Raw genomic sequence first — 24,782 nt, 5'->3', positions numbered from 1 at the left:
TTCAGTGCTAATGAGAAAGTAGGAAAATGAAAACTCACACAAACTATTGGAAATATAAATTAATTTTCCCAATAATTTTTCCCAAAGGTTTCTCAACAATGGCACGACTGACAACTTTAAGCAGACGATTATTGTGAGGGGCTAACCTGTATTTTATAAGAATGCCTGGTTACCACCTATTAGATTCCTGCAGCGTCCTCTACACTGTTGTGACAATTAAAAGTACACTGGCAAAATCGCCAAATCACCCCATGAACAGAAGCACTGCTTTAAACTGCTGTTTAAAGGAACTTATTTCTAAGGAAATACGTATCTGGGTAAAGATGGAGCTACAGAAGTGTTTACCTCAGTATTCCAAATGTGAAAATGTGGGAAGATAACTTTCAAAGACAAAAAACAATGCAAGTACACAGCATAACATAATTTATTCATGGTAATGTCTTCCATCATATATCTCCCTACACCTTGAGCTCTTTTTCCAGTTACATCCCAGCTCATACCAGTTATTAACTATACCTCAATATTTCCTTTTTTATTTTTCACTACCTCCTTTGTCCTTGATACCTAGCCTGTTGGGCACATCCACAGAAGGTGCTCAATGAGCATGTGTTGAATGGTTGAAGACAACTGCCACTAAATATGATCTTCAAGGAGGTTTAGCTGGTCCCAAGAAAATGGAAGTTGCCTAAATCCAAATCTCTCTATACATCAGCCCCAACTCACTCTCTTACCCCAATCACCCAATAATATCGAGCACCTCCCATCAAAAGCACTTAATAATATCAAGCATCCACTCTGCCACCAAAATCACATACTAATATCAAGGAGCACAAGAGAAACCATATGCAATAATTCCTTCGATATTAACAAGGAGACAGAGAACACACATTACTTGTACTTAAAGAAATAAATATCAAATTTCCTCAGAGTGAATGTGTATATACCCTCACTGGTGCAAACCTGAGTGTGTGGAAAACAAGATTAAAGAAGGATTACTGAATGAACTGAAAGAGCCCAGGGGCATAGAAGTCACAGACAAAGCACGAACAGAATCACCTCCAGAAAGAGAAAGTGCAAAACTGAAATGTCAAAATGCTGCACACAGTCCTGGGACTTGACTGCTTGTGGCATCAGCTATAGAGAAGAGAGGAGATTACTTCTAGGAAAAGAGGAGACAGATACCCTTCTGGAGTCACAGTATCAGGAAAGGAAATATGAGTGGAAAAATAAGGATCCTGTAGAAACAAAACCACAAGACATCAATTCTCTCTCCTTTACAACATCATTTCACTAAAATACTGAACTTACTATACTGGCAGGAATGTGTGCACTTAACCTAGGAACTCTTTCCATAAAATATAAAAGAACAAGAAAAATAAAAATCTCATGAAAGAGGTTAAATAAATAAATAAGAAATAAATAAGATATGAATTCAACTCCAAATTGAATTAAATATCCTCTAGTACAGATTTAGAAAATATTTTTATATAAAATCCTTATAATCATATATGCAAAAAGAACTTAAATGAATCAAAAATAAATAAATAAAATAATGTGCAGGAAAACTAACTTGAACCCAGGAAAGAAATCAAGGAAAAGAAAAACCATATCAGATATGAAGATTAAATTATACTTGGCCCAAGAGAAATAGATTTGAATGAAACCTTAATAATGTTCACTAAAGAAAAGAAGAAAAACAACAAAAAAAGGAACAAGATAAATAAGTAAAAAGGTCAAAGAGAAAGTATTTAACACTGAAGATGGGCAAAGAAAATCCAACCTTCAATATAATTACAGTTCCTGAGATGATACAATACTAAAAAAAGAATATTTAAAACTACAATCTAAGGAAAAATTTTAACAGTAATAGAAAAGCCTAAGTCTATATGTTGAAAGGTACCACTGTGTACCTGGGGACATTAAATCAAAATTATAAACTGTAAGCCATATCCTAATATAACTATGAATTTTTAAAGAAAAAACAGTCAAGGGTCTCCAGGCAAGTTATTATGTCTGAAAATGGCAAGTGAATAAAACAAGCTACACAAGAATATATCAAGTATAATTTCACTTTCTGTATGTGTCTGTGTGATAAATAATATACATCAAAGTTAGCAATAGGACTACAAGAGTAAATATAAGTGTTTTTTTTAAGTGTTTCCTGCCAAATTTTCTAAACCTGTAATGAATTATTACTGTAATCCAGTCATATAAAATGCAATTTTAACACAAAATTCAGTTAAATTGCTTGTTATTCCACTTCTCTGATGGGAACAAAGCACAGAGATTGCACCAGAAATGCTGAAATTCAGGGGACAATCGCATGGAGAGATAAATGGAGACTGAAGTCCAGTAACATAAAGAGCCTCAAAAGTTGGACATGAATGATTGTGTAGTTCTGCAGACTACGCATGTGTGATTCTTGGTCATTAATCTATGGATAGGGAGCTAGATGTGGCCAATGGCAGGGCAGAAGACTGTACATAGAATAAAGATAACAGACTCAAGTAATATGACTCATTTAAATGTAAATTCTGCAATCACATAATTCAAATTATGCTGGGATTTCAGGGTCATGCGGTTGAGAGAGAGAATTTAATTTTAAGAAGTTGGGCATCGTGGGGCCGCCGCATCCCTCCAAGGGCGCTGGTAATCCAGGAATCACGAAGGGCAAGGTGGGAAGGGCCCTCTGCAGGCCTGGTCTGCCATAATCACAACAGCTAACACCCAGGACACTGGCAGTGCCAGGTGTGTTTTAGGCACTTTTCATATACTGACTTGGCCCTCACTGCAGCTCCATGAGGCTCCACCTACAGTGTCCTGTCCATCATGCCCTCGGACTCAGCGAGCAGCAGCTTCCTCAGCAGTGTGGGCACCACCCGGAAGGCGCCATCCCCACCGTCCCTCCTCACCGACCAGCAGGCAAACTAGAAGGTGGAGAACCTGTCCATTCAGCTGTGGCTGATGACCCGCGAGAGGAATGAGCTGCTCAAACGCCTGGCCTTTGCGACCCATGGGACGACCTTTGATAAGAGGCCCTACCACAGACTGAATCTGACTATGAGAGGCTGAAGATCCAGTGTGTGCGGGCCATGTCGGACCTGCAGAGTCTGCAGAACCAGCACACCAATGCCTTGAAGAGGTGCGAGGAGGTGGCCAAGGAGACCGACTTCTACCACACACTCCACACTCCTGAGTGAACAGACTCAGCTGAAGGATGATGTGGACATGCTGAGGCGGGAGAATGGGCAGCTGCTGCGGGAGCAGAACCTACTGCAACAGTCCTGGGAAGACATGAAGCGGCTCCACGAGGAGGACCAGAAGATGATTGGAGACCTCTGGGCACAGGAGCGGCAGGTGCCGAAGCACAACGGGTCATTGCAGATCCTCAACAAGCTGTACGACACGGCCATGGACAAGCTGGAGGGGGTCAAGAAGGACTAGACGCCCTGCGGAAGCGGTGCAGCGAGAAAGTCGCCATCCACAACTCAGACCTGAGCCGCCTGGAGCAGCTGGGGGAGGAGAACCAGCGCCTGCTGAAGCGGACGGAGATGCTGACCCAGCAGAGGGACACCGCCATCCAGCTGCAGCACCAGTGTGCCCTCTCCCTGCGGAGGTTCGAGGCAGTCCACCACGAACTGATCAAGGCCACCGCCCAGAACAAGGACCTGCAGTGGGAGATGGAGCTGCTGCAGTCAGAGCTGACATGGCTGAGGACCACGCAGGTCAGAACCGCCAAGGAGTCGGAGAAGTACAGGGAGGAGCGGGATGCCGTGTACAGCGAGTACGAGCTCATCGTGAGCGAGCGCGACCAGGTCATCTCTGAGCTGGACAAGCTGCAGACCGAGGTGGAGCTGGCCGAATCCAAGCTCAAGAGCAGCACCTCTGAGAAGAAGGCAGCCAAGGAGGAGATGGAGGCGCTGCGGCAGATCAAAGACACTGTGACAATGGATGCTGGGAGAGCCAACAAGGAGGTGGAAATCTTTCGAAACCAGTGCAGGGCTCTGTGCCAGGAGCTGAAGGAAGCCCTCCCGGAGGCGGATGTGGCCAAGTGCCGCCTGGATTGGGCCTTCCAGGAGCGGGACAATATTGTGGCGGAGCGAGACAGCATCCGGGACACTGTGTGACAATCTTGGGCTGGAGTGGGCCTGGGACGGGGAGTGAGTGAGCTGGCTGAGGCCCTGCGCAGCTAGGAGGACTCTCGGAAACAGAAGAATGACGTCAGCCGGGAGCTTAAGGAGCTCAAAGAGCAGATGGAATCCCAGCTGGAAAACGAGGCCGGGTTCCGCAACTGATGGCCCACAGCTCCCACCACTCGGCCATCGATACGGATTCCATGGAGTGGGAAACAGAGTGGTCAAGTTTGAAAGGGAGACGGAGGATATTGACTTGAAGGCACTTGGGTTTGACATGGCAGAAGGTGTGAATGAGCCTCGTTTCCTGGGGGACTGTGGCATATTTGTCACTAAAGTGGACAAAGGAAGCATTGCTGATGGCCGCTTAAGGGTCAATGACTAGCTGCTGAGAATCAACCATGTGGACCTCATCAACAAGGACAAGAAGCAGGCCATCAAGGCCCTCCTCAATGGAGAGGGACCATCAACATGGTCATGCAGTGGAGGAAGTCCCTAGGTGGGAAAGTGGTCATGCCCCTCCACATCAACCTCAGTGGACAGAAAGACAGTGGCATCAGTCTGGAGAGTGGAGCGTATGCTGCTGCTGTGGTACCTGGAAGCCCTGCTGCCAAAGAAGGGTCCCTCGCTGTGGGAGACAGGATTGTGGAAATCAATGGCATCACACTGGACAAGTCCCTGAATGAATGTGAATCTCTTACGCAGTTGCCAGGAATCCTTGACCCTCTCCCTCCTGAAGGTGTTCCCTCAGAGCGCCTTTTGGAGTGGCCAGAACATCTTCGGAAACGTCAAGGACTCTGATAAGATGCTGAGTCTTCGGACCCACGGCCTGGAGGTCCAGGCTCATCACAAGCGCACCTCGATGCAGCACCGCAGATGGAGCGCTTCCGTGTTGGGCTGGAAGACAGGAAGGAACCAGTCCCCGGGGAAGCAGCACCTTCTCTTTGCACAAAACGTTCCCTGGGGCCCCTTTCCAGTCTCCCCAGAGACCTGTCCCAGCGCCTCAGAGCGCAGCCTGAGCTCCTTCCACTCTGATGCCTCTGGGGAGCGTAGCTACATACTGGTGGACATGCGGAGCAGGCAGCCCTGCTGCCCTTCGAGACTGAGGCGGGCCCCTGTGGGGTGGAGGCCCCTCTGGACAAGGTGGATGGTGAGGGCGCCAACAGCTATGTGACCTGGCCCAAGGCCGTGCCCGGCTCCATGGCAGGGCCGGAGAAGCTCTCCGTTTACAAGAAGCCAAAGCAAAGAAAATCTACCTTTGACCCAAACACTTTCAAACGTCCCCAGACACCCCCCAAAATAGACTATTTACTCCCAGACCCTGGGCCTGCTCACTCCCCCCAACCTTCCAAAAGGATGGGGCCTCTGACACCCCCAAAATCCCCAGGAGAAGTGACTCCATCAAGTTCCAGCACAGACTGGAAACCAGTTCTGAGTCCAAGGCCACACTGGTGGGCAGCTTGCCTCTACCAGCCCACCAGGTGCCCTGGCCCCGGACGCCAGCCTCGGGGAACCCATGCATGCATCACCCCCTCACAAAGCCAGGGTCTGCACTGCCTCCAGCTACCACCCCGAAGGGGTCAGGGACTCCTCCTACCTGCCAGCCAAGAAGTCCTGTGATGAGGATCTCACTTCCCAGAAGGTGGAAGAGCTGGGACAGAAGCACCGCCGGCCCAAGTGTGCGCCCAGTTTTCCACCCAAGCTTGCTCCAGAGCAGAAGTGCATCCCAGCTAGTGGAGAGCTGTCCCCAGAGGTCCAGGAGCAGTCCCCTTATTCACCAGGGCATTCCAGCCAGCACGGAAACCCCCCACTCTGCCCCAACAGGCCATCCATGGGCGCTGTTCCCCGAAGCATGACCCCCAGCACTGCTGTGAGCTCCATCCTGCGGAACCCCATCTATACTGTGCGTAGCCACAGGGTTGGCCCTTGCAGCTCTCCGCCTGTGCCCCAAGATGCCGGCCCCCAGGGCTTGCCTCCCAGTGTCCAGCACCAGGGCCACCTGAGACTAGACCTCAGCTACAGGGCCAGAAGCAACTACGCTGAGATGAGAGTGTCCCACGGGTCCAACTCGCTGCCCTCCAGCGCCCGCCTCACGTCTTCGAGTAACTTGCAGTTCAAGGCAAAATGCATTAAGATCCCATTAACGCCCAGGTAACTTCACTCTCTCATGGGCTCTGACAGAGGTTCATTGTCACATTTTGAATGCAGCACTCCTCAGTCACCCCTCAACATCAACACCCTGTCTACCTGTAGTCAGTCCCAGACCTCAGCCTCCACGTTGCCCAGAATTGCTGTCAACCCTGCATCCCTTGGGGAGCGGAGAAAGGACAGGCCTTATGTGGAGGAACCACCGTGCCATGTGAAGGTACAGAAGGGCTCAGAGCCATTGGGCATCTCCATTGTGAGTGGAGAGGACGGGATCTACATCTCCAAGGTGACCACTGGAAGCATCGCCCACCAGGCTGGCCTTGAGTATGGGGACTAGTTACTTGAGTTCAATGGTATAAACCTGCAGAGTGCCACAGAGCAGCAGGCCTGGCTCATCATAGGGCAGCAGTGTGACACCATCACCTCCTGGCCCAGTACAACCCGCACATGCACCAGCTTGGCAGCCACTCCCGCTCTGGCTCCCACCTGGACCCTGCTGGTGCCCACTCCACTCTCCAGGGCAGTGGTAGGACCACCCCCGAGCATCCCTCTGTCATTGATCTGCTCATGGAACAGGACAAGGGCCTGGCACACCCCCAGCCAAGCAGAGCACCCCCTGCTCCAGGATCATGGGAGATGCCAACAAGAAGACCCTGGAACCATGCATTGTCCTCATCAAGAAGTTCCAGCTGGACCTTGGGGTGCATTTGTATGGTGGGAACCTGCACAGGGTGTTTGTGGCCGAAGTGGAGGATGACAAGTCCTGCCAGGGGTCCTGATGGCCTGGTGCCAGGGGACCTGATCCTCGAGTATGGCAACCTGGATGTGCACAATAAGATGGTGGAGGAGGTGTATGTGGAGATGCTGAAGCCAAAAGACACTGTCTGCCTGAAGGTGCAGTACCACCCTGAGTAGTTCACCAGGATCAAGGGCCTGCCTGGCAACAGCTTCTACATCAGGGCCCTGTATGGCCGGCTGGCAGAGGTGGAGCATGAGCTGAGCTTTAGGAAAGAGGACATCCTCTACATGGATGACACTTTGCCTCAGGGCACATTTGGGTCCTGGATGGCGTGGCAGCTGGACCAGAATGCCCAGAAGATCCAGCATGGGCAGATTCCCAGCGACATGACTGCAGGTACTCAGACCGCTGGAGGTGGAGAACCAGTGCCTGGGTGAGGACAGCTCGACGGAGCAGCATTTTTCTCCCACACTAGGGGACGTGACTTGGGCATCCTTACAAGCTCGCCTCTTGGCCTCTCCCTCCTGTTTCCCCTGCCTCCAAATGTCATTGGTCTCCTGGTTCTTCTCCAGTTGCGTTTATTATTTATGTGGCGGGCAAAACCCGGGGCCCAGGGTTACACCACGTGCATCTAAAGATGGCGACTGGCAGAGAGCAAACGGCGTCCTGATTATGCCTGAAGAGAGGCAGGAAGTGTTTACAATTGGCTGTACGATAATCAGTTCAGCTGCCTAGCGTGGACAGATATACTTTACATGTATGCTCGAGCGAGTGATCGCTTGACCTTTAACAGGATTGTATGGACATATCTGGTTACAATTGCTTATGCATGAGACTGCTTATATATTGAGGGTGTTATTTGAATAAAGGGGAAGCTGCTTCATGAACCTCTGAAGTGTACATGTCTTTCGTTCCGTTGGTCAGGCCATAAGAGCGAGAAGCCGTGGTGAGCCGCTTGGAGCAACCCGGGCTAGAAGCAGCAGTTTTCCGTATATTTAAGCATGTGTGTTGTCCATCAGGGCTTCGTGGGTCTCAGTGACATGGCTGGGACCTGGGCGGGGTGGCCGCATGCCATGGCTCCCCTCAAGATTCCGAGAGCCCCAACAGCCCTTTCTCAGTGCAGTGTGGGCAATTTTGGATGTGAAAACACTCGAGTTTCATATTTTGAATGAGAGCTTTCAGGGGGAGTTTAATGGTTAGCATTGCCACCTTTGAAAATCTAAAAATAAAACCTGCAACCTCGTTCATCTTGGTTCCAGGGTTCACGGCATGAACCTGACTTTGGTCTTCATTGGGTTATTTTGGGTTTTGTTGGGTTTCTGTTGTTTTCTTTCTTTTGCACTTCTGATGCTGGATAAGTCTGGCTGAAGATTTGATGTGGTTCCTCCTTAAACTGTGTGTCCTGTTAATAGGTACTGTACCAGGCTCCACGTAAGTGTCAATGGGGTAGGACCTATATTTTAATACTGTTCCTAACATTTCATTTTAATAGCAGGATATCTTTGATTTGATTTTATTCTTTGGAATTCTAGAAACTAGATTGTAGTTTAGCCATTACTGACATTTTTTAAAAAGGGATATATTTTCTTGCACAGCTGTTCAAAAGAAAAACAAGTTTCAGTCCTCAATGCTGTCCTTTGTTTTCCAGGTACAAGTTTTCTAGCTCAGACAACTGAGAAAAATTGTAGACTATTCTGGATACATTGCTTGCATGCTGTTTTTCTATGTTGCAGTCAGGTTGGGTTGTGATGGGCAGTGTGCAGGCAGGTGCAGATCTGACAGCCTGGGATGTTCTGTACTAAAATGTTACTTTGTATCAAAAAGTTTTAGTACAACAAATAAAGGTCAATTTCAGTTAAAAAAAAAAAAAAAGAAAGAAAGAAATTGGCAAATGCAATTCTGGAAACTGGCTGATCTAAAATCTGTAGGGCAAACTCACAGGCTGAAAATACAGGGAGGGGATGATGTTTCAGTCTTGAGGCAGAATTTCTTCTGTGGGAAACCTAAGTTTTTCCCTCAAGGCTTTCAACTGATTAGATGAAGCCCACCCACATTATGGAAGGGAGCCTACTTATAGTCAACGGACTGTAGATGTTAACCTCATCTGTAAAATACCTGCACAGCATACTTAGATTAGTATTTGATTAAATAATGGTATGATAACCTAGTAAAACTGACACATAAAACTAACCATCAATCTTCTGACTCAGAAACTTTCTTTCAGAAATTAAGTAAGGCAAAAACATACGTGTCAGAATGTTCATTTCAGTGGCAATACCGAAACATTGGTGCTAAGCAGTTTATTAGGAGCCTTCCTATAAGGACACACCCACATTCCTTTTACTTCTCCACATGGAACCTCCAGCATAGCCACAGTGATAGTCAGCTAAGTGCAGTTAATGCTAACTACTCTATTCACAAAATGCATCAATGCTTCCAAGGTTCTTTAGATCAAAGCGAGTCTCTTTCTACAGCAACAAGTCTATTTACTAGTTATATTTCTAGTCATCTAGGGCCCTGTGAATCTGGTAAACTTGCTCTTTTGCCAAGTCAAATCAAGACAAGGACAGCACAGAAAGAAATTGGAGCAATGATCCTATACATGTAGATGAGAGTACTAAGGGACAGAGACCAAAATCCCCACAGAGGGCTGGACCTAGTTACCAACAACATGAGAAAGCAAACTGAGGCCCTTACGTTTAAAAACAATAAGGTCAAGAGATTAATTACAGAAAAGTGCAGAAATAACATATTCTCTGATCTTCATCAGATGAAGAATTTAATTCTTGCTACTCTAGAAAATCAATAATGTAGGGGAAATGCTCACGTTGAATTTTTAGAGACTTAAAACCTTCAAGGGAAACTTTTTAATAAAGTTTACGAGTCACATTCATCTAAAAAATGTCAGATGGAAAATTTTATAGGTAAGTTATAAACCTCTCACTGTCAAACCAAGCTTTTGTCCTCCACCACAGCGTCCAGCTGCACATCTAGAGCAAGCATTTCACCTGGGGTGATGTAAATTTTACAGATCTCAAAAGGAAACAGGAAGTAGAATCTCTTTAGAGCTATTCAGTTATTAATAATCTGAGAATCTCTCAATTTTAGACTTTACTGCAATTATAAAGTTTTAAAAAGTGGCTTACCATGCTTTCTTTATGTTTGTTCATCACTCAAATAAAATACACTGAAATGCAAATCAAGTCCTTAGGTTAATGGTCATAGATTAATGAGGTCAGTCCTAATTTTTTGAAAATCTTGGATACATTACTGCACATTTTATTTTTATTCACAAGTTAAAATTCAAACCAGAAACTCTGTTGAAGTCATTATTAGAACTGTAATTGAAAATTACTGAACAATGTAACAAATTGATCAGAAATAAAACTGATTAAAAAGCAAAGATTACATAAATTTATATATCTTTACATCTTTAAACTGTCTATAGGTTAAATATTATTTTGACAAATAATATGATGCAATATTAGTTCTGCCCTAATACCTTAAATGCATAATAGGGTATATATACATATACATATACATGCATAAATATCTCTAGTTTCACAATAAAAATTTATATAAATTTATATTTTCTGAAAGCCTATCGACCTTAAGAAGACTAAGCAAGGGTAATCAGTGAGAGAAATAAGAATTTCAGTACCTTTTTTACTGAGTGAGAGGGAGTGCAGAAAGAGAGGGAGAAAGAGAAACACTTAACAGAATATTTGATTATTGAAGGCCTTCCTCATAAGCAAACTATTTTCCCTCAATTACACTTCATTGTTTACATTTACTAATGAAATGAAACAACACAAAGCAAACAAATGTAAGGGGTTGTTTTCATTCAGCAAATGAAAAGCATAAAAATATCCAGTACTCCAAAGAATTAATTGAGAGAACCTAGGCATGTATTCATGTATTCATTCAGCAAATGAATAATCATCAATCAGCACATACAGAAAGATTCTTAAAATTATGGAAAGCTGTTTAAATAGAAAGCATATTTTATCCCAATCAATGCATAAAAGTAAAATGATCCATAACTGAGGCATGTTTCTCTGCCGTACAGTTCACCTGTAATGAGCTCCACACACTACACTTGCACATCAATTATGATAATCATAATCACGGTCATTAAGCTGCATGTTCATTATTTTCAGGATGCTGGCGACAGCAGATTCAATCACTGGATGCAATGGGCAAGCAGTCACAGTCCCACCCAAGTTTCTGCAGACAACGATGTGCCACATTAAATCTATGATGTATTCCACATCCCACTCCATTCCAAAAGCTGTAGACAGTAAAGGTCAACTTCATGTTCTGTGCAATATGCCTAGGTTCTCTAAATTAATTCTTTGGAGTACTGGATATTTTTATGCTTTGTGGCTTATACAATCCTGTTTAGCACCAAAAATGCTTGTGAAAATAAGGGGAAATGCCTGCTCCACTGTTATAATTCACCTATAATAAGGCATGTGAGGAAAGGAGCTATGAACATGAACCATCTTAAAAGAGTCTCTTCCTGATTTTTGCAAACAAGGAAAAACATGAAATGGTTCCATTAAAATCAGATGTCGAAAATGCATATGGAAACTCATTCCAATTCAGATAAAGGCCTAAGACTATAATTTCTGCTTCAGTAAAAATATGAACATATGTGAATGTTTTGACAACCAAAAGAATGTTTTTAGTACACTGAATTTTTACTGTCCAACTCTTTTAGACCTACCCAAATAGACTAAATTAATAAGTGACTGACTGATAGGCTCTCCTTATTTAATTTCACGTCTATTTTAAATACTGAATTTATAAATACAAAGTATTTACCCAAACTTAAAAGTTTGACCATTGAAAAACCCAAACTTAGAGTCTAAATTTAATGTGGGACAATTTATAAGTAGATCAGAGAAATATGAGTAAATTATATAATATGTATGTAATTTTATTATTTATTTTCACTCTTTGGAAAAATTATGTACATGCTATTTTTCATTATTGATTTTCATACATTCAGAAAGAAAATGGTATTATCGGCTCTTGGTGGGCTAACTTAGTGATTTCTTTGTACAGTGCTTTTCAGGTCAATATCATTAAAAATAAAACAAAAAGATCAAATGATACTAAATATATTAATTGATATAATATGAATGTGATTAGAGAAAGAATATTGAACATTTTATCTTCTGGCAACTGACATTGTTCAATGTGGCGGGCGAGACCTGGGGCCCAGGGTTATGCCACATGCATCCAAGATGGCGACTGGCAGAGAGCCAAAGGCCTGCTGAATGTGCCTTGAGAAAAACAGGAAGCATTCACCATTGGCTGTATGATAATTAGTTCAGCCGCTTAGCACATGGACAGATATATCTTACGTGTATGCTTGAGCTCGTGATCGCTTGACCTTTAATAGGATTGGATGGACATATCTGGTTACAATTGCATATGCATGAGACTGCTTATATATTGAGTGGAAGCTGCTTCATGAACTTCTGAAGTATACGTGTCATTTGTCCCACTGGTTGAGGGCAAGTGGCAAGCCATGGCAAGCGGCGGCAAGCGGCAGTTCAACACAATTAGTTAACAAATAATTTGAAAAGTATAACTTCCATGTTTAATGATGATAAAAGAAAAAGTAAATTATTCATACAGGCAACCTTAAAACTTAATGGAAAGGTGGAGAATAAGACGCAAATATCCTACTCCAGCTATTTCTTAGCTGAAATCAATCCTACTGAATTCAACTAAACTTATGTACATTTAAATGTGTGAGTACTCTATCTTCATATAATTCAATGTCAGTCCTTTCTTTCTTCAACATTTCAAAATTAATAGCTCTAGTTTCCCAAGACTATCTTTAATCCAGTATAAAAAGCTTTACCATCTAACTTTCAAGATCAAAAAACAAAGTTTTGTAAAAATAAGCCTACTTTTGGCAACCTATTGGCCGCAAGTCTCACTCAAGTCACCTAAGAGCAAATCAAAACAAAATATTTTAAGTAATTCTATGATTTTACATAGAATCAAACAACAAATGGACTATTTCTATAATATGTGAAGATTACCTTTAGTCACACAGAGGGCTAATTTGTTTATTTAATATGGTTATTTGAAGAGATAAGATGGAAGATGGGATGTAATAAGAAAGGGATAGAGGAAAGGAGGAAGGATGAAGACAGGTAAGGAGGGAGGCAGGAATGTAAACTTGAATTTACTATTTTATATATAGTTTTGCTTAGTTAGGCCAATGATTTATTAAGATTTAAAGAATTCCTGCACTTTATTTAATTTTCAAGGCATAGAAGAACAATTATTTAGGATTAATTTTGGTATACAGAAATAACCCAATGATTCTTCCAAAATAACCTATTTGTCCTTTTAGTGAGTATCTAAAAGCTTCATTAATTTGCTTCTTCCATATAATATATTGTTGGAATACATAAACAATATATAAAGTGAATCTACTGCAGAAAAACAAAAGGAAGTACTATTTTATTTAAGGAAACAAATTCTGCACAAGAACATTTCTTACTTTAAGTACTTTAATGTTCTAGATAAGTCATTTATATTTTAAGGGAAGGTCTACTTCCTTGAATTAAATAGAATGGTGAGGAGACACAAAAGCGAAAATGTTTATTTCAAATAAAAAATGAGATACAGATGACTTTATTCACATTCAAAACATGAAATTAAATAGCTGCAATAGAACCCTACTGAAGAATAGTAGTCATAGTGGGCATCCATGTCCTGTTCCTATGGTTTAGATGATATTTAAATGAGTAGATACTGGTACATTTTAAACCTCTTGGAACTATTGGGATGGAAGGAATTACTTGGCATGCAAGAGAACATGGTGGGGTGGGGCAGAGATGGAATGCTATGAACTGAATTGTGTATCCTTGAAATTTATATGTTGAAGCCCTAACCCCCAATATGACTATATTGGAAATAGTGCCTTTCAGAAGGGGATTATGTCAAGTCACAAAGGTAGGATCATGATCTGATGAGATTTAAACACTTACAAGGAGAGACATAGAGAGCCTCTTTCTCTCTGACTATAAAGAAGAGGTCATATGATCACACAGGGAGACGACAGCTACCTATAATCCAGGAAAAGAAGTCTCACCAGAAGTTAACTACATTGGTAAGAAAATAAATATCTATTATTAAGTCATACAACCTATGGTATTTCTTTATTGCAGCCTGGCCACAAATACACCTGTTATACATGTGCATATAAAAAATGTGTTTGCACACAGACATATATGTAGGTTAAATGTATGGAATACATGATATATATATATATATATATATATGTACATAAAATACGAATACCTAACTAGGTATTAGTATAATCAAAATAAAAGAAAAAATATATATCTCACAACTTTCTTCCTCTCTCCTATCTTTATGCTTACACACAGAGATTGAGAGCAAACGAATAAGTACTTGGTGCTATGCCTCAGAATTAACTCCTTTCTGTTACTTCACATTCAAATCCTGACCCTGGTCATATGCCAAAGTCAATATTCCATGTCACTGATCATAGGGCATATGACCATAAAACATATAAGAACACAATAGTGAAAAATAATTTAAATATCTTGTGACTTAAGTCAGCTGTACTATCTTTACATAACAGTTATAAATAATTTTGTAACCATAAAGTTCCTAATTTTAATGAAAATATTTATACTTGCTCTAGGTAATGTGAATTTTTACTCCAAATTTTAATGTTTTGTTAACTCACCTTGTCACAGATCCATTTTTTAGGATTTTCACTTCGAAATTGTTTTTCTCCATAAGAATCAGGCTCATACTTGCTTGATGAATGAATTGATGGGGTATACTTTTCTTTTTGATGATAAGAAGAAAATGGAAAAAACCTGAAAGAATATTGAGGAACATTCTTAAATTGATTTCTATAGACATTTGATTTAAAACATTAGAATAGTATAGTAAAAATAATCCATAGTTTGAGATCAGAATACCTGGATTCCATTTCAACTTCTGCCTTTGACTATCAGTGTTACCAACTTCCACGAAGTAAAACTTTCCTCATGGAATTTGTAAAGTTTCAAATATAGACAATGTTAAGTAAAGAATTTATCAATAAAGTTGCCAAATTACTCAAAATCTATCATGTAAGTAAAAACACTCAATATTAAAATAGGATGCTCCCCTTCAAAAAAAAATAGTCAGTACAGACAATTCTCATTGAAATAAGTTTTCTTAAAAACTTATCACCACCAAAATGGAGACATTTTTGATAAGGGTGATGAATAATGGGGCTTTTGAGTCAGCTAGACATATTCATGTATTAGCTCTACTTTTGCTAGCTCTATACCCTTACTGTTTCTTGATCTCTGTGAATCTCTACTTCCATACAGGGTTGATATGAGGGATGAAAAACTTAATATACATAAAACATTAAACACGGAAGCTGAAAAGAACAAGAGTCCAATAAATAATGGTGGTGCTAAAAGTAGAAGTAAAAATAGAAGTAAAATGAGTGTCAATACTTATTTTTTATTATCATTCTTATTACCTTTAGGTATTAGTATAATCAAAATAAAAGAAAAATCAAGATTTTAAAACCCTACAAACTCTGAGAACATCTATGATTGTGATTTGTGTGTGTGTGTGTGTGTGTGTGTGTGTGTGTGTGTGTGTGTAACCTGGTCAATTGTGTAAATCCCTCCCAGTACCCACTGACATAAAAGGAATTTTAAAAATCTGATAAGGTAGAAGATGAGAAATAATAGGTGAAAATAACAGCAAAGTTTAGGCAGGTGGCAAGAAGATTGCAAATACCTAAATGATAGGGAAGAGTTAAAACTGAAAGCTAAGTGCCAAAGGAAGGAGAGGTCCCAGAAAGGCAATGTGTCCTACAGATCCTCAGAAAAGCTTGGGAACTGAAGCTAAGTTACTGCAGAAGTGAGAGTGAGGGAAAGAGATGAAAAGTTTATATCTGGAATAAACTCCCAGGTCCTTGTCCCTGTCCACATATCAATAAAAAGAGCCAATTCTCACGTGAGTTTACAAAAAGAACTCAGGTCTCAGGCAAAGCGGATACAGTACAAAGTCAATGGCAGGCACAGATGGAATTACACGATTTTAACTACCCACCGTCATCTCTTGCATGAACTGGCAGCTGCACTAACGTGCTTCAGGGGACTGCCTGTATCAAAAGACACAGAGAACTCCCAGACACGTCAGTTGAAGTCTCAACCTACAAGGACGTCTTAATTAAAAGGTCATATCACAGTGCAATAAAGCCTCTGAGTCAAAAAGCCACTCTCCTACAGTTCCTGGCTTAATTTTTAGTCTCCTTTAAATATGAATTTAAGAGTGGATTAGTGATTGGAAAATCAACATGAAAGGAAGACGAACATCTAAACATGAGGAAACGAGTAAACAAAGGAGACATGGTACCAATGAAATTAGTTTTTTTTTTTTTAATAAAAGGAACATTAATTAAAAAAAAAAGAACAAACTGGAAAATTAAAGAAAAGTACATAGAAAATTATTCTAAAGAAAATATTTTAAATTTAGGCTTTGAAAAATTAAAGTTTAGTGAGGTTCAACAAATCTTTACTGAACCCTTATCATATACTAAAATGTTCATACATATTATTTCATTAAGACAGTTGACAATTTTTGCCACTATGATCATAATTTCCTTGAAAATAATAAACTTAGGAAAGGAGTATCATTCATCCACTTTGTACCTCTCTTCATATTTATTTTTAACATTTAAAAATCTCTTCTTAATAGTTTTCATAAGAAATCCTTTAGGCCGGCGAGACCCAGACCGCGCGCGGGCTGCGGGCAGGGAGGGCGGCCCGAGGCCCCGGCGCCTGGCGGCGTGCGCGCCCCTCTCCGCGCTCTCCCATCCGCGACCCCGCTCGGGGCTCCCGGGCCCGCCACGCGCACAGCCGTGGTGTGTCGGCTGTGCCTGCAGGATGTGCCCGAGCTCCTGGACACGAAGAAGAAGGGCGACGGCGTCCTGGACAGCCCGGACTCGGGGCTGCCCCCCAGCCCCAGCCACTGGGGGCTGGCGTCGGCCGGGGTGGAGGCAGCGGCGGGGAGCGCGCGCCGGCCCCGGGACGCTGGAGTCCGATGCGGCGGTGACCCCAGCGGCTCCGAACCCAGCATCTCTCCCCAGCACCCTGGCTACCAGCTGCTCACCAAGGCTGTGCCCGCTGTCCTTTGGCGAAGGAGTGGAGTTTGACCCCTTACCACCAACGGAAGTAAGGTACACTTCTTCCATCCAGTATGACTCAGAGCGACACTTCATTGATGACGTGCAGCTGCCACTGGGCCTGGCAGTGGCCTCCTGCACCCAGATGGTCTCCTGCATCCCCAATTGCACATGGCGCACCTACAAGGCTGAGGTGCGCTTTGAGCACCGCCACAAGCCCACACGCTTCCTCAGCACCACCTTCGTCTACCCCAAGTACCCCGAGACCATCTACACCACCACCCTGGAGTACAACTGCCCCAAGAAGCTGAGAAGGTTCCTGTCCAGCGTGGAGCTCGAGGCCACAGAGTTCCTGGGCAGCGATTGCCTCTCGGATGAGTGCTGACTGAGCAGGAGGCTTGGGGTTGAGCCAGCTCTTCCGCGGCCTTGGTCCCCAGACCACCCTGGGCAAGCTGGACAATGTTGCCCTTGCTTATCATTCCAACCCCAGGATGACCTGAGGATACTTCTGGGCCCAGCCTGGGGAAGAAGAGGGGAAAAAAAATCACTGCATCTTGCAAATATTGAGATACTTGGTTTGGTTTTTCAATTTTCAAATTATCTTTCAAAGGACTATTTTTCCTGGTTTGCTGCTTTAGAAGGAGTCTATTTCCAGAGTTTCCTGAAAGTCTTGATTTGAGGAGAAAATAAAAAGATAACCAGAGCAGAGGAACGGTGGCAACAGTTTGAACCAGGGAGGGGAGGAGGACAGCTCTTCCTCCATTGTCAGTGTGTCTGAAAAAAAGAGGTTGGAAAAGTCTCTGGGACAGAAAAAGTGAGTTTTAAGACCTTTCAGCCACAGGTGTCTTCCCTGCTACGAAAGTGGAGCTGTTTCAGTAGATCGTGACACCCGTATGTGTTCAGTCTGTGGAGAGTTGAGTTCCATTCCATTCTTCATTGCCACTTCCATTTGTATTTCCTGTTAACCAAAACTTTTGGAATCCTCTAGATCTTTTTCAGGATATGGAAAAACCCCTAACCAAAATAAGAGATGCCTTAAAAAAAAAATCCACATCACTGCATTCTTTCCTGTTTCAGAAGGTCAGGTGGACAGATGGCCCACTTTGGGGACAGTGGCTTCCGTCTGCTCCCTGCAGGTTGGTTGCAGGCACAGGCTCTGGCAGTGGCCTGGCACACTTGGCATCTGGTTAACATCTTGTGTAACTCTCCTGGTAGGTATTTTGGGGTTTCAAAAATACTTTCATAAAGAAAATTTTTTCATAAAGGAAAACATAGCAGAGGGCTCTTCTGAGAGAGACACATTTTAAAAGAATGCTTTGGAAAATGTTTTGGGGACTCCAGGTGGGAGGTTTCCACTCAGGTCTGCCATGCCTAAGACCCACTGCCACCAGGAGGAGACAGATGTAGATGTTTCTGGTGATCCGGGTCATCATGATTGTCTAAGTGCACGCAAGCTGAGGACTTTGGTGGTATCAAAATTGCAGAGAAATTGTAACAAACGAGGAATCTTGTTTAACGTCCCCCCAGGTTATGCTTCAGTGAATTTAGTGTAAGGAACAATGTCACAACCCAGCTACTGTAGCCATAGTGGATACTTCTTTCCTGCCACTGTGTATGTGGAAGTAACCACCATGGGGGTTGGGTGTGAACTGAAGATGTTCCCAAGGCAACCTCAAGAGCGCAGCTGAGCCGCTGCAGCAGGCATGGTGCTGGGTGGGGCAAAGTGGCACCAGGCTGCCCCTCCTCACCTGCCTCCCACCACCACCACCCCACTGTCACACCAGCCCCAGCCCTTGCTTCTTAGAACCTCCTGCCATTCTCTGCAGGGCTGGAGAATAGAAAGTGGCAGATGGACTTTGCCCCCTAATATTGGAAAAAACAAACCACACAGATTTCCTTTGAATGCATCCAAATTATGTCAAGTGCTCCAGGGTTACAGAGCTCCGCAAGCTCTGCTTCCCCCTTATCTCCAGGTTTTTATAGATGGCTTCCTTGTGTTCTAAAAAGCAGAACTGAGAGCTCTCTGGGAACCCTGGAGCCACAGCAGGGGTTTTTGTTACAATGAAAGTAGGTGCCATGATAATTGATCTCATTTAAAGGCACTGGAGCCTCCTTAGAGCCATTGAGTCTGGTGTCCTCTACAGACAACAATGTCTGATCCACTCATGCTCCTAACAAATGGGACACATCCCCTGATGGAGCTGCAGTCAACTTCAGGGTCCCAAGTTTGCCAGGGTGCGTCTTAGCTGGGATCAGGAGTGTCACTCTGGGACTCCGCAGTCTCTTCCATCATGTGCAGAGCAACAGATGCTGCCTGCCTTTGGAAGAGCAGATTCCACATTTATTGGTAAAAGTGGATTTTTCTATCTGATTTCTTAGTGTGGACACTTAAGTGGTAAGTGTGATTTTTTAATTATGCTAGGAGAATTCCCAGAGCTCACTTGGATGAGCTCTGAGGAACCCTGTGGACAGGGTGACAGGGGACAGAATGTACGAGAATGTGGCCTCTGAGGTGTTTTGAGGGCCCTCATGAGATTTTCTTAGGGGATCGTGTTGAGTTCAGGCAAGTCACTCTAGGTGTGGAAAGAACTTAAACCTTATCAGTCAAGTGCGTAGAAGTGAGTGATGGCGGATGTGTAAGGCGTGTGGACAGGCGTGTGGTTAGGTCATTCATTAGGGAACTAGTTGTAGTTCTTTCTAGTCCTTTTTTTCCCTCCAAACCTGCTTTGCTAAGGGTTGCAGAAGCGGAAGCACGGGGAGACGCGGTGGAACTCTCCAGTGTGGCTGAAATGCCACCAGTCCGTGGAGGAATCATGCTCGTCTTCAGGATGGAAGTGGTGATTTTTAAACTCACTGATTAAAAGCAAACATTCCTAAGTGTGCCTGAGAGAGACAGTTGTTAACTAAAAGCTTTTCGCTCAGTTTCCTAAACTAGGGTTTTCATGGAATAAGGATGATTTATATTTTCAGAGAAAAGTTGTTTTCCTTTCAAAGTTCAGACTTTTAGAAAGACTTCATTTGAACGAGTATCTTCCCACTTGACCTTTTTCCTATTTCTAACCTTAGGAAATCCAGAATAGCATTGAACAAAATTGTGTTTTAAATTTATGCCACCCCTGGCCCATTCCATTTTGCTTTGTGACTTCTCCATTCAATAATAAATTATCTAAAATAAAAAAAAATATTTTTTACAGTATTTAAAATAAGACAAATAAATAGAATACAGAGCTCTGTAATGTACAAAGTTGCAGAAGCATGGATTATATTTGCTCTTGGGAAAAGAGCTCTCATATAAGATAGATTAGGATCCTTCCAGGGCTAATTTGCACATGGGATGTACATCACATACACACAAAAATTAATGTGGCCCCAATGTCCCTGAGTATAAAAAGGAGGTGTTGTGAGCGGGCTGCTGAACTTACAATTTTTATCACTTCTGAATTGCATTTTAATAGTACATCTTTGTTTTGTGTCTGAATGATATTTGCTTCTTCAAGGGAATGGATGGCTGAGAAGACAAGGCTGAAAGACTAGGTATTTCCCTGCTCAAGAATTAATTCTGCTTTCATAGACATAACATTTCATTGAAGTGGCATGCATGCATATTCTCAAGAATGTGTGTGTATATGTGCATATATAGTATACATATTCAAAAAATATATATTTATAAGTAATCTTTAATATTTATGTTAAAGTTAAGAGAGAAATCATCTAATTCTCAAATAGGATTTGATAAATATAAGCAGGGCTAGAAGTACAACTCAGTGCTAAAGTGCTTGCCTAGCATGTTTGATGCCTGGTTCAATCACCAGCACTTCAAGGAAGAGTATAAATAGCTAGGAAAACCCTTAAAATCACAAATCACTCTGGTTTATAATCAAATTTTAGAGAACATAAATTAATTTCAAAATGTTATCATTTACAAGTTTTAAATATACAGTTGTACTTTATGCTTTTAGTGACTATTTTCCAATTATTTGAACATCATATTAAAGAAAAAAAAAGATGGATCTGCCTGTTATTTCTATAGCCTTACCAAGGAGATCTGTCATAAATTCTTCAAAACAATGTGGATATACAGTGGTCTATACAAATAAGCCATTACTTGAATGGGCAGTTACAGAATTGGTAGAGATCTCAAGAAGCAAAAATTAAAATGTCAATTGGCTTCAGGGAAAATAGGTCCGATGTAAATATACAATAAAACCTTCATACATTGAGCATATAATATACTAATAGAGCTTCCCAAATAAGAACTCTAACAAATTACACTTATTCTTTTTCCTTACAACTCTCTTTCATTTCTCCCCTTTTCATGTAGCCCTACCATATTCATTCATAAAACTAGGTTTTCTGCACAATCCATTTATTTCATTAAAGGAGCACTCAAACTTTCAAATTAAAACCCTCTATAGCCTGTTGATTCGAGTCTAAATTTTCAACCTAGTTGTCAGGTTTCTTAGAATGTGCTTGATCTGTTCAGATTTCTTACCTTCTGTTCTGTCATCGCCATTTACCTTTTAGTCCTCCTTCTGCCTCTGTTCCTCTGTGCATGTTCCTCCTCCTGAAATGCGAATGCATGCAATACCCATCTTTCAAAGCCCAGCTTAACACCTAGCTTTCCAAGGTAGCTTAATGTACCCATTTCCACCCATATGAATTCTCCATTGTCTAGATATGTATTCATTAAACAAAAATTAAGTGAAATGCTATTACATACTATGTACTTTGAAAAAGATATAATGATGAAACATATGATAGAAGATGCAGTCTAACTAAATACAACTTACTTCATAATAGTAGAGGGTAGGAAATGAGATAACAAACATAAGTAGAATGTGGTAAGTTTTATGGTAGATATACTCACAAGACGCAATAAATGCACAGAGGAAAGTTCATGTTTCTTTACGCATGTGTGTGTATCCATTTGAGGGTCTACTGGCAGGGACTTGGGAAGTGAGGCAAGGAAAAATTATCTTTCCAGACCATTTATGCCAGAGTTGACTATTAAAAGATGAGTAGAGTTCATCAAGGTGGGAATCTCGTGAAGGCTATTTTAGACAGAAGAAACAGTATATGTAACAATTAGAGATGATTATATCATAAAAAGGAATGTGAAAGAAACAAAAAGATATTCAGCACAGCAAAAGATTGAGTTGTTTGGAAGGGGAAAAAAAGATCAGAAAAGTCTTGGGGTAGAGATGAACTTGCTATAGAGAATATGTATAGTAATATATTACAGATCTTTATAAATTGCCAAATATTTTTTCTTTATTTTTACATAAAAATGAATTCTGACTGCTAAATAGGATTGTTATCCAAGCCACTGTGGATTCTGCCTTAGGTAAATTATTTCAAAATGGACAAGGTGATGGAGACTCACAGAGTAAGAAGCATGACTATGGTACAGGCCTTAGACACCACCCATGTCGTAGACTAGCCCCCTTTCTGATGGTGGGATTCCAGTTCAACACGTACACCAAAACTAAGCAGGATAAAGGGGTACATTGATACAAGTTAGAAACTTGACTGCAGACTGCACTCAAATATGTCTTTTTGTGTAAACTGGAAGCAGTAGAAATAGCCAGCTCCAGCAAGTTCTCCCAAAATTTGCAGCAGAGCTTGTATAATCCAAAGCTTTCTAATGTGAGACTTGCTCCAGGATCTGCCCTCAGTGTCTTAACAGCCAGCAAAAATCAGAGATATGCTAAGAGACAGCAGAGTTGCCTCTCCAGGGAGATTAGACATATTTCCTTACCGCTAGCTAAGAAAAGGAAAAAGAGATCTACAAGGATTTTCCCCAGAGGGAGCAAATTCAGGGTGATATTTTACAACTCAAATCTCCTGAGGGGACAAGAGAAATTTTCTAAAAAGAGGAAAGTCTCATTATTAGAATCATGAAACCTCCTGAGATCTATCACAGCAAACTTTTCCTTCTTAAACTGAATGGAGAGAGTAGAAGGGGAGGAGAAAGAAGGGGAAGCAAACAGAGCATCGGGCTTCCCCTAGAAATGGTTCCTTATAATACTGAAATGTATACTTACTTCTGGGCCCGTATTACATTAGTGCTATAGTTTGGATCTGGAACGACTTTCAAAGACCCATGTGTTAAAGTCTTGGTCGTTAGCTTGGCGCTACTGAGAGGTGGTGTAATCTTTAAGAGTTGGGGTCTAGTGGGAGGTCTAAGGTCACTTGTGATATGACCTAAGAAAGGGATAATAGGACCCCCAACTTCTCATTTTTCCTATCAGCCAGGAGGAGAGGGCTTTCTCTCCCGTGTACTTCCATTATAAAGAGTTATCTCGACACAGTCCCCAAAGCAAAGGACTGACCATGAAATAAAACTTCCAAAACTGTGAGCCAAAAAAACTTCTCCTCTTTTTAAGTTGACTATCTCAGATATTTTGTTAAAGGAGAGAAAGCTGACTAACACAGTAAGCTAAAATTAAGTATACAATAAAGTCTTGATGACTTGATTGTTAATTTAATCCATCAGATATGTCTTAAATAGCTGTAATATATGTATATATCTTAGTATATGTTCAATATATTTTCCTAAACACTGGGACAAAAAGATGAGTAGGTAGCTGCCTCATCCAAATACTCTTAAAATCTAATGAGAGAAAAAGTCAACCACAACAATATAAAGGAGAGGGGAAGGTTTTAATATAGAAGCAAAACAAAAAATATGTAAGAACAGAGAGAGCTGAGGGCAACATCTAACCTTGGGCAGAAATTAGAATTGAAGATGAAAGTAAAGGACCTATATGAGTAGATGCTCAGAAGTAAAAGATGGAAACGTGGGGTTTTGAAAACTTACAAGGAAATTAAGATAGGAAAATGTTCTTCATAGGGTGTTTATACTGGCTCCTATCCAAACAGGCTAAGCTTCAGTAGTTTCATCTCTTTTTACTTAAGATATCTTGGGAATATCATCCTGGGGTCAAGGAGGTGGCCCATTATAATATTTCTCTCTCTAAACTATATTATTGTACTATATGCCTTGTGATCCTGGTGACATTGATATAAGTCTGACATTTTCCACCTTGTATAGAGAGAGATTTCGTATTTGTGAATTCTAAAACACAGGACTTTCACATAATAAATGACTACCAGAGCATTCACTTTTTCAGGCAGAAAAAGAAAAACAAATACTTTTCCATCTTTTCATAGTGGATATGAATTTATTTAGTTTACAAGTTTCAAAACTTCTATACTTCTATACAAGAAAATGCAATTAGATGACAGTAGAGAAAAATAAAAGAATTTTCTGCCTTACTATTTGAGTAACCAAACTTCCTATGTTCAAGTTGTCATTTATTTCTAACTGTCTAGAGAGTGACTGTAAAACGCTACTCTAGCTTTAGCAAGCACTAACGAGTTAATGAAAGCCAAAAGAATACCTCAGAAAGTCAGTAGTTTTATCTTCTGTACTTCATAAAGTGGAAATTTGGCCAATTATTTTTTCTGTTCTCATTACAGATACATGCTGAAAAAGATCACAAGCTTCATTACTGAAGATGATAAACTATGAGCAGCCCCTCTCATGTCAATCATTAAC

General features: G+C 41.7%; 1 protein-coding gene, 1 long non-coding RNA gene and 1 pseudogene across 3 annotated transcripts in view; 2 read left to right on the top strand and 1 right to left on the bottom strand.

Moving 5' to 3' along the window:
- LOC306641575 overlaps window positions 1-15,012 on the bottom strand; it is an 84,287-nt gene extending 69,275 nt beyond the window's left edge. The window contains exon 1 of the long non-coding RNA XR_013758199.1: window positions 14,768-15,012. This is a non-coding gene — a long non-coding RNA (uncharacterized lncRNA). The remainder of the gene's footprint in view (window positions 1-14,767) is intronic.
- Window positions 2,628-7,457, top strand: LOC306641404 (disks large homolog 5-like; annotated as a pseudogene). The gene is made up of 2 exons (XR_013766844.1): window positions 2,628-2,649; window positions 2,804-7,457. The product of XR_013766844.1 is annotated as a disks large homolog 5-like (transcript).
- A 1,406-nt stretch (window positions 15,013-16,418) lies between the features above and the next one.
- On the top strand, window positions 16,419-20,375 carry LOC306641960 (refilin-B-like; the record flags this gene model as incomplete). The annotated part of the gene is made up of 3 exons (XM_079107287.1): window positions 16,419-16,448; window positions 16,816-17,023; window positions 17,065-20,375. 3 exons carry the CDS (start codon window positions 16,419-16,421, stop codon window positions 17,604-17,606), a joined length of 780 nt encoding a protein of 259 aa, XP_078963413.1. The 3' UTR covers window positions 17,607-20,375.
- Between the last annotated feature and the right edge of the window lie 4,407 nt (window positions 20,376-24,782).

This window comes from Sciurus vulgaris (assembly GCF_902686455.1).
Source record: "Sciurus vulgaris genome assembly, chromosome: 12".
NCBI classification, from domain to species: domain Eukaryota; kingdom Metazoa; phylum Chordata; class Mammalia; order Rodentia; family Sciuridae; genus Sciurus; species Sciurus vulgaris.
This window is presented reverse-complemented; position numbering and strand designations above follow the sequence as displayed.